The sequence below is a fragment of the Narcine bancroftii genome, chromosome 1 (genome assembly GCF_036971445.1).
Source record: "Narcine bancroftii isolate sNarBan1 chromosome 1, sNarBan1.hap1, whole genome shotgun sequence".
NCBI classification, from domain to species: Eukaryota; Metazoa; Chordata; class Chondrichthyes; order Torpediniformes; family Narcinidae; genus Narcine; species Narcine bancroftii.
Window position 1 is genome coordinate 430,677,473 of NC_091469.1, and position 12,965 is coordinate 430,690,437.

Sequence of the window (12,965 nt, forward strand, 5' to 3'; positions counted from 1 at the left end):
AAGGCTGGCGGCAAAACTCTGCATGTCAAACTGCATGAGTTTTTCAAGCTTTGTTGGGACCAAGGAAAACTGCCTCAGGACCTTCGTGATGCCACCATCATCACCCTGTACAAAAACAAAGGCGAGAAATCAGACTGCTCAAACTACAGGGGAATCACGCTGCTCTCCATTGCAGGCAAAATCTTCGCTAGGATTCTCCTAAATAGAATAATACCTAGTGTCGCCAAGAATATTCTCCCAGAATCACAGTGCGGCTTTTGCGCAAACAGAGGAACTACTGACATGGTCTTTGCCCTCAGACAGCTCCAAGAAAAGTGCAGAGAACAAAACAAAGGACTCTACATCACCTTTGTTGACCTAACCAAAGCCTTCGACACCGTGAGCAGGAAAGGGCTTGTCATTACAAACACCCATTTTCAGCAGAGGGACAGCTTTAAGACTACCTGGATGCATCCCCGATCCAAACACTGGCACCTCCTGGACTACATCCTGGTGCGAGAAAGTGACAAACGAGATGTGCTCCACACCAGGGTCATGCCCAGCGCGGAATGCCACACTGACCACCGGCTGGTTCGCTGCAAGCTCAACCTTCACTTCAAGCCAAAGCCCAGGAACAGTAAAGCCCCCAGAAAGAGGTTCAATGTTGGAAACCTGCAGTCAGACGAAGCGAGAGTGTATCGGATGGCCCCCAAAGTTCCTCAACATGATTATCCAACTGCACGAAAACCAACAAGGTCGGGTCAGATACAGCAATGAGCTCTCTGAACCCTTCTCCATTAACAATGGCGTGAAGCAAGGCTGTGTTCTCGCACCAACCCTCTTTTCAATCTTCTTCAGCATGATGCTGAACCAAGCCATGAAAGACCTCAACAATGAAGACGCTGTCTACATCCGGTACCGCACGGATGGCAGTCTCTTCAATCTGAGGTGCCTGCAAGCTCACACCAAGACACAAGAGAAACTTGTCCGTGAACTACTCTTTGCAGACGATGCCGCTTTAGTTGCCCATTCAGAGCCAGCTCTTCAGCGCTTGACGTCCTGTTTTGCAGAAACTGCCAAAATGTTTGGCCTGGAAGTCAGCCTGAAGAAAACTGAGGTCCTCCATCAGCCAGCTCCCCACCATGACTACCAGCCCCCCCCCACATCTCCATCGGGCACACAAAACTCAAAACGGTCAACCAGTTTACCTATCTCGGCTGCACCATTTCATCAGATGCAAGGATCGACAACGAGATAGACAACAGTCTCGCCAAAGCAAATAGCGCCTTTGGAAGACTACACAAAAGAGTCTGGAAAAACAACCACTGAAAAACCTCACAAAGATAAGCGTATACAGAGCCGTTGTCATACCCACACTCCTGTTCGGCTCCGAATCATGGGTCCTCTACCGTCATCACCTACGGCTCCTAGAACGCTTCTACCAGCGTTGTCTCCGCTCCATCCTCAACATTCATTGGAGCGCTTTCATCCCTAACGTCGAAGTACTCGAGATGGCAGAGGTCGACAGCATCGAGTCCACGCTGCTGAAGATCCAGCTGCGCTGGGTGGGTCACGTCTCCAGAATGGAGGACCATCGCCTTCCCAAGATCATGTTATATGGCGAGCTCTCCACTGGCCACCGTGACAGAGGTGCACCAAAGAAGAGGTACAAGGACTGCCTAAAGAAATCTCTTGGTGCCTGCCACATTGACCACCGCCAGTGGGCTGATATCGCCTCAAACCGTGCATCTTGGCGCCTCACAGTTTGGCGGGCAGCAACCTCCTTTGAAGAAGACCACAGAGCCCACCTCACTGACAAAAGGCAAAGGAGGAAAAACCTAACACCCAACCCCAACCAACCAATTTTCCCCTGCAACCGTGTCTGCCTGTCCCGCATCGGACTTGTCAGTCACAAACGAGCCTGCAGCTGACGTGGACATTTACCCCCTCCATAAATCTTCGTCCGCGAAGCCAAGCCAAAGAAGAAGAACAAAGAACCATGTACAAGCTAATCATTGAAAAAAATGCATTCCCGATACTCCTTAGAGATCCCACAACCAAAGGTCAGGTAATAACCTCCACAGTTCATTAATGATGTTGAATGAAACAACTAATAGGAAGTGGTCTCAAGGCTATCTTCTTCGTAAATGATGGTCGAGCACAGAATGAGGTAGTTGCAAGCACATTCATTTAGAGCTGCGTAAATGACCCACTGTAGTCTCTGATATTGCAATGCCGAAAGATCCCAGATAACGGATGCAGTTCCAAAAACTTATGTCTCAGAGCCAACACGTAAAAAGAACTGTAGCACTCGTAAATCTACATCCTGTCATCAAGCAGTTCAACCAATTTGCAATTAATTAATTTCATTTGATGAATCAACAACATGATACAAGGTAAAATTGAAAACTCACTTGCTCACCAATTATCTGCCCACGAAAGCCTACTTTGGACTCAGGGCACATCATCTCTAGTCCTCATTTATAGTCTTTGGCCAACTAGCACAAAAAGGTTACATTTCACAGGCGAGTTGTCAGTAATTGCCCTTGACTACAAGACAACATTAAATTGATATGGAATCATGAAGCTCTAGTAAAACTGGGGGCATGGCGAGATGGCATAGGGAGAAGACGTGTAAAACCACCTCTCCTTAGCTGAACTATTCAATATCCAAATTATAAAACCTGGAAAACTTTCTTGAAAACATCAGATGACAAAATATACACTAATGACTGCAAATATGAAGGAAACTAAAAGCCAATTGCAATAAAAAAACTGCCTTTTAAAAGTGCTGAAGAATTGAGGCCTACTCACCAGAAGGAAGCCATGGAGTCAATGGGAGCTGCTTCCAAGCAACAACGAACATCCAGCAGGCTAAGTATCACACCAGCACCTGTTTTGCATCCGCAAGATGGCGCCAGTTCTTCTAGCCGCCCGGCAGAATCGGAGCCGCGCGCCTGCATTGTTGGACGTGTGGATGAGGCAGCCGAGTGGGGCTTAGCGGCACCATCCACCAGCCAGTGCATGCCCGTGTGCGTGGCCGGCAGCCCGACAACTTGCAGCGGAGCATCAGAAGGTGCGCCTACGTGGCTGTCGAGACTTTCAGGTATGCACGGGTGTACATGTGTGTGACTTGCTCAAGCGCATCTGGGCTGCAGGGGGGGGCATTTAGCGTTGTGCCGAGGAGGTCGGCCTGAAGTTGGCAGGGGTCCAAATCTGCAGCAAGATGGCGCGCCCAGTAAGGATAGGAGGTGAAGAGGAGGAAGAAAGTCCTGCCCTGCTGGATGTTGAAGAAGAAGCAATTTTAACTGCAGCAGCTAAAATCATGGAAGGTAGGCCTCAAACTGGTGGTTTAACTGGGATATCTCCAGGAATGGAAGAGACTGGGAATGAAACAGACAGAGAATATAACTTTTCAGATGACCTCGCAGATGAATCAAGGATTTATGGATATGAAGGGAAGAATGAATAACTTTGGATATGTCTACAGTGAAAACTGATATTAATAAATGTTTGAAAGCAATTTTAAGAAAATTGAAGATGCATTTTCTGAATATAGGGATCAAGTGGAGCAAACTAAAGAAAGAATGGAGAGAGTGGAAGATTCCTTCACAGGATGGGAAATTCAGAAGAGGGAGTTGTTGAAGAAGATTGATTCTTTGGAAAATCAAAGTCGACTTAATAATGTAAAGATAGTGGGAGTTCCAGAAGATATTGAAGGCTCGGATCCAGTTAAGTATTTTAAGAAGTGGATTCCAGATGTTTTAGGTGTTGAATTTTTTCCAGATGGCCTGGAATTGGATAAAGCTCACAGGGCATGAAGAAAAAAAGCTTACTCAGAACAGCCTCCCCAGGCTGTCCTAATTTGATGTTTGAGGTATCAAGACAGGGAGATGATTTTGCGCATGGCTGTTCAGAAAGCCCGTCAAAATCAGACCCCACTGATGGTCCAGGGTTACAGAATATTTTTTAAAGCAGATTTGAGTCAAAAGATATTTAAGAGGCGTAAGGAATTTAATTCAGCCAAAGGGGTATTGTGGAAAAAAGGCTATAAGTTTGCTTTTCGATGCCCTGCTGTGTTAAAAGTTTTCTATGGGAATTTCCAATCTCAATTATTTGAGAGTGATTATGAGGCATTTAATTTTGCTAATTCTTTGCCAAATATGCATCGAGATTCTGGTCGACCACAATCGCTTAAGAGGAAAATATTCGAGAAGAGGAATGGGAATGGGAAGAAAGGCAGAATGTTGCAAAATTTGCTTGACATTGAAGACACTGAACAATCTTTGTCTGGATTGGAGACAGGATGAACTTGGACAGGATGATTAATTTCTAAAGAAGCTCAGCTGGGATTACTCTGACACTTCCAAAGTCATGTGCCACTAGTGGTATTGACCACACCCAGTTAATTGGGGATATATGTGACAGAGTTTTTAAGTGGTGGTTTGGGAGGAATTGTTAGAGCAGCTTACACACATACATTTTAAAACGCAGAATATTTCCAAGACTTGCAGAATGCTTTTTGCAAGAGGCAACAAAGTATCGACAGCAGCTTGCCTGTGAGAGCATGTGATCTTTGCAGGCTGGGGAGAACAGTTTTGCTCTCAGAGAGAGGGAGTGAAACAGAGAGGAGAAACACAGAAATCAGTTCCAGAAGGACAAAGCTGGCAAACTTTGGAAGGCTACCTGGTCAATGGAGAAGGCTGGTGGTCTGAAAGGTGACCTGAAAGAAAGAGGATCATCTAGAGAACCCTGAAGGGGACAGGTTTTGTCAGCAAGACTGATTGAGAAAGAATCAGTTGTGGATGTCCTGGAAAAGGAATCTCTCTCTGAAAACCAGCAAGAACCCTCTTGAGTGGTAACCATTTTGCCTATTAAGCACCAAAGACTTGTGACCTTGTTAATGGTAACTTCTGTGTACAGTACAAGAATTGCCTGCAACCAGTGAGATTGGACTATGAACCACAGAACTTTTCTAATCTTAAATATACATTACACACACCTGCACTTAGTATTATAGGGGGGGATTAAGTAGTTAGCTAGGTTAAGTAATAAGTTTGAGTTTAATTCTGTTTTCTTGTTCAAATATAATTTAAAAACAACTTTTTTTGAAGTAACCCTGTGTTGTGGTGCATATCTATTGCTGCTGGTTTTGGGGGTCCTCTGGACTCTGTAACACATACTACATTTGTTGTAGTTTTGGGTTATTAATTTTTTTAAATTTTTCTGGGTTTTTTTTGTTGTTTTAAAGGGGGGATTTTTTCACGCGAGGGGAGCTTTTTTTTGTGCCTGTACTTGCTGTGTGAGGTGCTTTTTTTTAGTAAAATATGGTTAATTTGAATTTTGCAACTTTTAATGTTCAAGGTTTTAATAATCCAATTAAACAAAAGCATGTATTGGCATATATTAAAAAGATGAAGGTTGATATTGCTTTTTTTTTACAGGAAACACATTTGACTGAGAGAGAAGCTGACAACATTTGACAACATGAAGTTGAAACAGGACTGGGTTGGGCATGTTATTGCTTCTTCTTTTATATTTTGGGCTAGAGGAGTGGCAATTTTGAAACAAAAAGATATCGTTTGAATCATTCTCTGTGACAGCAGACAGAGTTTTGATGGTGAACTATAACATTTTTATTGAGGCGTGGACACTGTTGAATGTTTACATACCCAGTGTAGATGATGAACAGTTTGTATCTGAAACTTTTTTGAATTTGAATCAGGCTAATGAGAACATTTTAATTGATGCAGACTTTAATTGTGTTTTGGATCCGTTATTGGATAAATCTCCGAAAAAGTGTAAGGAAATCTAAGATAGCTGTACAAATGGCAGCTTTGATGAAAGATTTGAATTTGGTTGAAATCTGGAGAAGGTTAAATCTGATGGAAAAGGACTTCTCTTTTTATTCAACCCGAAATGATTCTTTTTCTAGAATTTATCTATTTTTAGTACCGGCACATCTTCAGGCTCAAATTATTCATGCTGAATGTAAGAGTAGGATTTTGTCCGATCATTCTATGGTATTTATTTCGTGTGTTAGTTTTGAAGTTATGGAAACAACTTATCGGTGGAGATTTAATGCGATGTTATTAAAGCCACCTGCATTTATTAGCTATATTAAAGGACATATTGTATCTTTTTTACAAATAAATACTAATTTGGTACAGAGCAAGTTTGTTCTATGGGATGTTTTGAAAGCATATTTAAGAGGTCAAATTATTAGTTTCTCTGCGAGAGTTAAGAAACAATTTTTGGCAGAGTCAGAATTTGGAGAAGGAAATATCAGTTTTAGAAAAAGATTTTCAAAGGAATTCTACTAAAGACAAAAAAAGCAGCTTTAATTTATTACAAACGTACCAATATGAAAGATTAATACAGAGATCTAAACAGCATTATTATGAATTAGGGGATAGAGCCCATAAGGTTCTAGCTTGGCAATTGAAGACCGAACCGGCTTCGAGGACAATTAATGCTGTAAAAAAAAAAAAGAAAAGAATTTGACGGTTAGTTATAAACCCCAAGAAATTAATGATCAATTTTGTTCATTCTATCAAGAGTTATGTAGTTTTGTTGATTCTTTTTTATCTCCTTTAAATTTGCTGGTTTTAAGAGATGGGAATGTGAGGGAATTGGAGGTTCCATTTATAGATCTTGAAATTAAGGAGGCTATACAGACTTATTCCAAAGAAAGACAGAGATCCTTTGAAAGTAGCTTCATATCAACCAATTTCTTTATTGAATGTGGATTATAAAATAGTAGCTAAAGAATTAGCAAATAGACTTGCTAAATAGTTACCACAATTGGTACATGTTGACTAGGCAAGTTTTATTAAGAATAAATATGCTTTGGTTAATATTCTTAGACTGATTACTTTGATCAATGCTTCGAGACATCAACCCAACCAACCAATAATAGTCGCACTTGATGCGGAAAAAGCTTTTCACCAAGTGGAATAGCATTTTTTATTTAAAGTACTAGAATTCGGGCTACTTTTTACTGGCCGGGTTAAGGGACTATATAAAAATCCTGTTGCTAGGGTGATGACGAATGGACAAACTTCTTCATCAGTTTATCTAGATCAACACGTCAGGGTTGCCCATTGTCACTAGCCTTATTTGCATTGGTCATAGAACCATTGGCTTAAGCTATTAGACAAAATAGTAATATTAAAGTGCTGGGTGGGTCACGTCTCCAGAATGGAGGACCATCGCCTTCCCAAGATCGTGTTATATGGTGAGCTCTCCACTGGCCACCGTGACAGAGGTGCACCAAAGAAAAGGTACAAGGACTGCCTAAAGAAATCTCTTGGTGCCTGCCACATTGACCACCGCCAGTGGGCTGATATCGCCTCAAACCGTGCATCTTGGCGCCTCACAGTTTGGCGGGCAGCAACCTCCTTTGAAGAAGACCGCAGAGCCCACCTCACTGACAAAAGGCAAAGGAGGAAAAACCCAACACCCAACCCCAACCAACCATTTTTCCCCTGCAGCCGCTGCAACCATGTCTGCCTGTCCCGCATCGGACTTGTCAGCCACAAACGAGCCTGCAGCTGACGTGGACTTTTACCCCCTCCATAAATCTTCGTCCGCGAAGCCAAGCCAAAGAAAGGAATAAAAAATTGCTGAAGACGAGTATAAGATTAATTTATTTGCAGGTTATGTGTTGATATATTTAACACATCCTGAACAAGCTTTGAGACATTTGCAAGATTGTTTAGAACAATATGGAGCAATATCTGGGTATAAAGTTCATTGGGACAAGAGTGAAATGTTACCAATTTCAGATGAGGACTATACTAATTGTTAGCAGATTACAAGAATGAGATGGTCTAATAAAATTAAATATTTAGGGGTAACCGTTATATAAATTAAACTATGTTCCTTTGCCAAAAAAATTAAAGTAGATTTGAATAAGTGGAAAGATCTTCCTTTAACGTTAATAGGCCATGTGAACTGTATCAAGATGAATATTTTCCCACGTATTCAACATCTTTTTCAGTCAATTCCATGTGTACTCCCAAAGGTTTTTTTTCAGGAATTGAATGTTTTTGTGGAAAGGTAAATTATTTAGAGTAGCATTGCAAAAATTGACCTAGAAGTATGCTTTTGGAGGACTTCAATTACCTAATTTTCAGAATTGTTATGAGGCTGCCCAATTAAAATATATTAATAGGAAGTTTGATGTTATTCAATCTCCTTGTGGGGTAAAGTTGAATTGGCTTGTATTTCTGAGCTTAATGTTCATCAATTTGTATTTAAGTGGAATCCCCTTTTGTTGCAGGGTTATAATGTACCTGTTTTCAAGCATTTATTGGAGATTTGGACTAAAAGAAATTATATTATAGGTTCGAGAGGTAAAATTACGGCTCAAACTCCGTTATATCATAACAAAGTTATTCCTTTTTCAATGAATAATCAGTATTTAAGGATTTGGGATTCTAAGGGTATTAAAGAGGTGGATGATTGTTTTGAAGATGGACAGTTTCTTTCCTTTACTAGACTTAGGGAGAAATTTGGGATACCGTCTAATTCCTTATTTATATACTATCAGGTCCGAGCATTAGTGATAGATAATTTTGGAAGAGAAATGATGCTACATAAATTAACTAAGTTCGAGACTTTAATTTCGGATGCATCAAAAAATGGATTTATTTCAGAAATGTATGCTTTGTTACAAGATAAATAAACCAGATTTAAGTAAATCTAGAATTAAATGGGAGAAAAATTTATCTTTTGATATGTCCCAGGAGGAATGGGAAGTTATGTCAAGAGAGTGTGACTAGATTGATAATGTAAGATATAGTTTAGTCAATTATAATTTTTTACATCAGTTATATTTGACTCCTGAAAAGTTTAAAAAGATATGGTTTTAGTAATTCAGAGTTGTGTTTTAGATGTGGGATTCACACTGGAATGTTTCTACATGCAGTTTGGTCTTGTGACAAAGTTCAATCATTTTGGATAAAAATTAAAAACTTTTTGGAAGATTTATTCAAGAGTAAATTACCATTGAATCCATTAATTTTTTTGGTGGATTATAGAGTATCTTTAACTTCTGGTTTAAAGTTGGATAAGTTTCAGATGGCATTCGTTCATCTGGTGTTGGAGGTAGCGCAGAAATGTATTGCAGTTACATGGAAAGATAATGTAGAATTGTATATGATTTGTTGGCTTAATGAGTTAAGATCCTGTATTTATTTGAAGATCATGTATAACTTGTATAATAATTACTCTTTCTTTGTTAAGATGTGGTCGCCTTATTTGAAATTTATGGGTTTGGAAATATCTTAATTTTTTTTTCTGGTGTTGTTAGTTTGGCATGTCACATTAACTGATATGTTTTTTTTGCTCCCCTTGAGGGGTTAGTTGGGGTTGGTGGGGAGGAGGAGTGGGGGGGTGTAGTGGGGTGGTTGTTTTTTTTATGTATCTTAAATTTATAAATAGTTTTCAAAATAAAAATGAAGCTCAAGTAAAACTGGTCAAAGAGGGAAAAATAAAACTTTTAGGTTCCAAACACACCCAATAAAAAGAATAAACCCAAATGGTTGACAGCTGCTCACTCCATTTCAGGAGTCATTATCAGTGCACCATGTCCATGCCAAGCATCAAGTACCAATATATTTTTAAGGTTTCATGTGTTTCATCATCTTCAATGTCTTAGCAATCAGAGTCTGTGTACATAAATCTAAAAACTTGCTAGTCTTTGCCTTCACCATGCATGAAAAAATTCTTCCTCAGATCTCCTGAACCTTCTACCCCTCACCCAGAATTTATGTCCTCTTGTTTTAGCATTTTCTCTGCTGTGAAAAAATGTTTCTGATAATCTACCGTTTCAATATCCTTTATAATTTTCATATAATTCCATCAGGTGCCTTCTCAGCCTCCTCCACTCCAAGGCTAACAAAGGCAGGTTATTCAAACACTCAACATTACTGGAACAGTCCAGTCCAGACAACATCCCAGTGAACTTTTTCTGCACTCTCTCCCGTTCATTTATTTTGCTTCTAGAGTGTAGTAGGTTGAATTTATCTAACTGCTATTTTTGAAAGTCTGCCACATGAAATATAATTGTTACTTTTCAACACTTCAAAATTGTTTCTTTTTAATTTGGAGCATTTTCTTCAAAAGAAGACAGGCATTATCACTCTCTACCTCCAGCTTATGGAAAAAGTCATTTATTTTAATTGCTTTATGAAAGAAAAACTCCAACAATAATCAGAATTATACACATGAACCAATGTCATTCTCCCACAAAAAAACACATTTTAAAGTATACAACTTCAAATTCTGTAATTTCAACACATGTTGTTTTCCTCAGCTTCTCCCCTTGTGCCATACTTCCAGTTTTCACCATCCTCTCCAAGACATTAATTCTCTAGCATCCTGCTCATCTTCTCTCATTAGTTCCTTCTCCCACCCACAACACCAATATATCTCCTTTTCATCAAATCCTTTCCAATATTCCTCCTCCTTCCCTTTAAATTTACACCATGCACCCAAACACACCAAGCCATATACTTTTCACCCCAGCCTTGCTCCACCCATTGCCTCCCCCTTCCTTCTATTCCACCCAAGACCACCTCCTCCCCAGTATCTCTCCCATAACTGGACCGAGCCAGCATCTCTCCTGCATTCAGACACCTCCACAGTATCTCTTCTATACTCAGACCCCCCCCCCCCCTCCATCTCTCACATACACAAACTCCATCTCATTCCAGTCCACCTCACCCCCCCCCTCTGGTCCCTCCACCTCACCCCCCCCTCTGGTCCCTCCACCTCACCCCCCCCCTCTGGTCCCTCCACCTCACCCCCCCCTCTGGTCCCTCCACCTCACCCCCCCCCCTCTAGTCCCTCCACCTCACCCCCCCCCTCTGGTCCCTCCACCTCACCCCCCCCCCTCTGGTCCCTCCACCTCCCCCCCCCTCTGGTCCCTCCACCTCCCCCCCCCCTCTGGTCCCTCCACCTCCCCCCCCTCTAGTCCCTCCACCTCCCCCCCCTGTTCTCACACTGTATCCCTGCCCTACCGTCCCCACATGCCCTTTGCCCTCCAGTTCCCCCCCTCCCCCGCAGCCATACACACATTCTCTCCCCTCCCGTGCCCCGTTCCATCCCCAAACCCACCTTCTCCTCAAACCCACTCCCCTCTCCACCCCGATGTACTCAGGGCCCCCTCCACCCGATGTACTCAGGGCCCCCTCCACCCCGATGTACTCAGGGCCCCCTCCACCCCGATGTACTCAGGGCCCCCTCCACCCCCGCTCGCCCACCTGCCCGGTGTGCGTCACTTTCTCCGCCGCCCGTTGAGTCGCGCCCGAATAGCCGGTGACCAGTCTCGCACCCGGGGATAACGGCCACCGACGACACGAGTGCATTGCCGCCGACAGTTCGTTCCGCGCCAGCCAGATGCACCGGCCTGCCGCCATATTGAATAGGTCACCTTCAGAAAGGCGTCAGGAGAGGGCTCCGAGCTCCGGCGGGTCCAACCGCCCGCCGCCTTCACTGAGCAGACGGAGTTCTGGTCCACAGCAGGCACTGAAAGAGCTGCTCAACTTCGGAGCGGAATTAATAAACATAAACTGAAGTGCTTAACTCCTGCTACTCTCTCCTAACGTTCCGTGGACAAAGACCCTTCAGTAGAGCTCTTTCCCCAAATGCTGTTTAACCTGATCAATAATCAAAGCATGTTCGGATTTGTGGTACTGCCAGCTGAGGGAGAAAGACCCGCACAAACTTCCTGTCACCTTTGGAGAATAAAAATACAAAGCTGGAGAAAGTCAGCAGATGAAAAGATAAAGATAGAGAACCAACGTTTCAGCTATACCTTGATGAAGGGCTCAAGCCCGAAACGTCGGTTATCTACATCTTTGACACTTTTTGACCTGCTGAGTGTCTCCAGCATTGCGCTTTTACTTTTAAAAATGTCGTGCTACAGTCCAGATCCAGCTGATGATATTGACGATGTCAAACGACATCTGCCATTGATGATGTAGTTCAACTGCTGAGATTTAAATATCGTGAGACAGTGACCTTGATTGTAAAGGTACCATTTAGGAATGTTACAAGACATTAGGAAGAATCATTTCCAACGAACGTGTTTGAAAAGTCTTTCTTCGGCTGTCTATCGCCGCTGAAGATTTTACAGTTTGATTTCCATTTGATCATTAAATTGGCGGTTTCTACATTTATGTGCATTGAGGCGTCTGTAACATGGGGGGGGGGGGGGGTGCCTGAGCACCCGGTGGAAAACAAGTACACGGGGTAGAGACCAGTGGTTATTTTCTTCCCGGCATCCTTCACAGAGAGGCTCTCACTGCGCAGGCGCGGCGGGCAGCGGCCGTCTTGGAGTCGGAGAAGACCAGCGAGAGGTAATTCGCGGCCACGTTACAAAGGGCAGGTCCCGTCCACCTTGTCCGTCAGCCAATGAGAGAGTTCCAAATAAACGGGCGGCGCCTGGGAGCCGGGCCGAGTGTCCGGGGATGGGTGAGGTCGGTCAGGTTAACACTGCGGGTCAGGTATGTTTGAGGCTCGGATTAGTATAGGAAAAGGGTCTTAGGTTTGGATTAAGGCCTCCCAGCCCCTCCACCTCACAGTCTCCCTCCACCTCACACACCCCCCTCCTCCTCCACCTCACCCCCCCCCCCCAAATCACAAACAGAAACTGCTTGAAGTCAGCAGCCCTGGAGAATTAAACAATGACTCTTCCAGGAATTACAGCATTTTCTATTTTTGTAGATGCTGAAAGTTTTTGCTCCAGTTTCAGAAATGTGCTCTCTATTTGAATGAGAAGTTGACCTGATATTACACTAACTCTCTGTGTGCTAAAATGGATGTCTAATTTTTCATTGTGTTATCCTTGGAATGAAAGCATCACCCACAAAACCTGTACTTAATGCCTTTTGGCTATCCCGAGAACATAGTTGTTGACCACTGCATTGGTACAAATGGCTTGGTAGGTTAAATCAGTTGTGTCAGAGGAATTAGTG

The 12,965-nt window shown here is 42.7% G+C and overlaps 1 protein-coding gene across 1 annotated transcript in view; it reads right to left on the bottom strand.

Annotated features, from left to right (window-relative positions):
* The window catches only part of ndufs6 (NADH:ubiquinone oxidoreductase subunit S6), a 30,105-nt gene extending 18,190 nt beyond the window's left edge, over positions 1 to 11,915 (bottom strand). Inside the window, exon 1 of the mRNA XM_069914206.1 lies at positions 11,250 to 11,915. Coding sequence (XP_069770307.1) covers positions 11,250 to 11,405 — 156 coding nt within the window. The 5' untranslated portion in view covers positions 11,406 to 11,915. The remainder of the gene's footprint in view (positions 1 to 11,249) is intronic.
* Between the last annotated feature and the right edge of the window lie 1,050 nt (positions 11,916 to 12,965).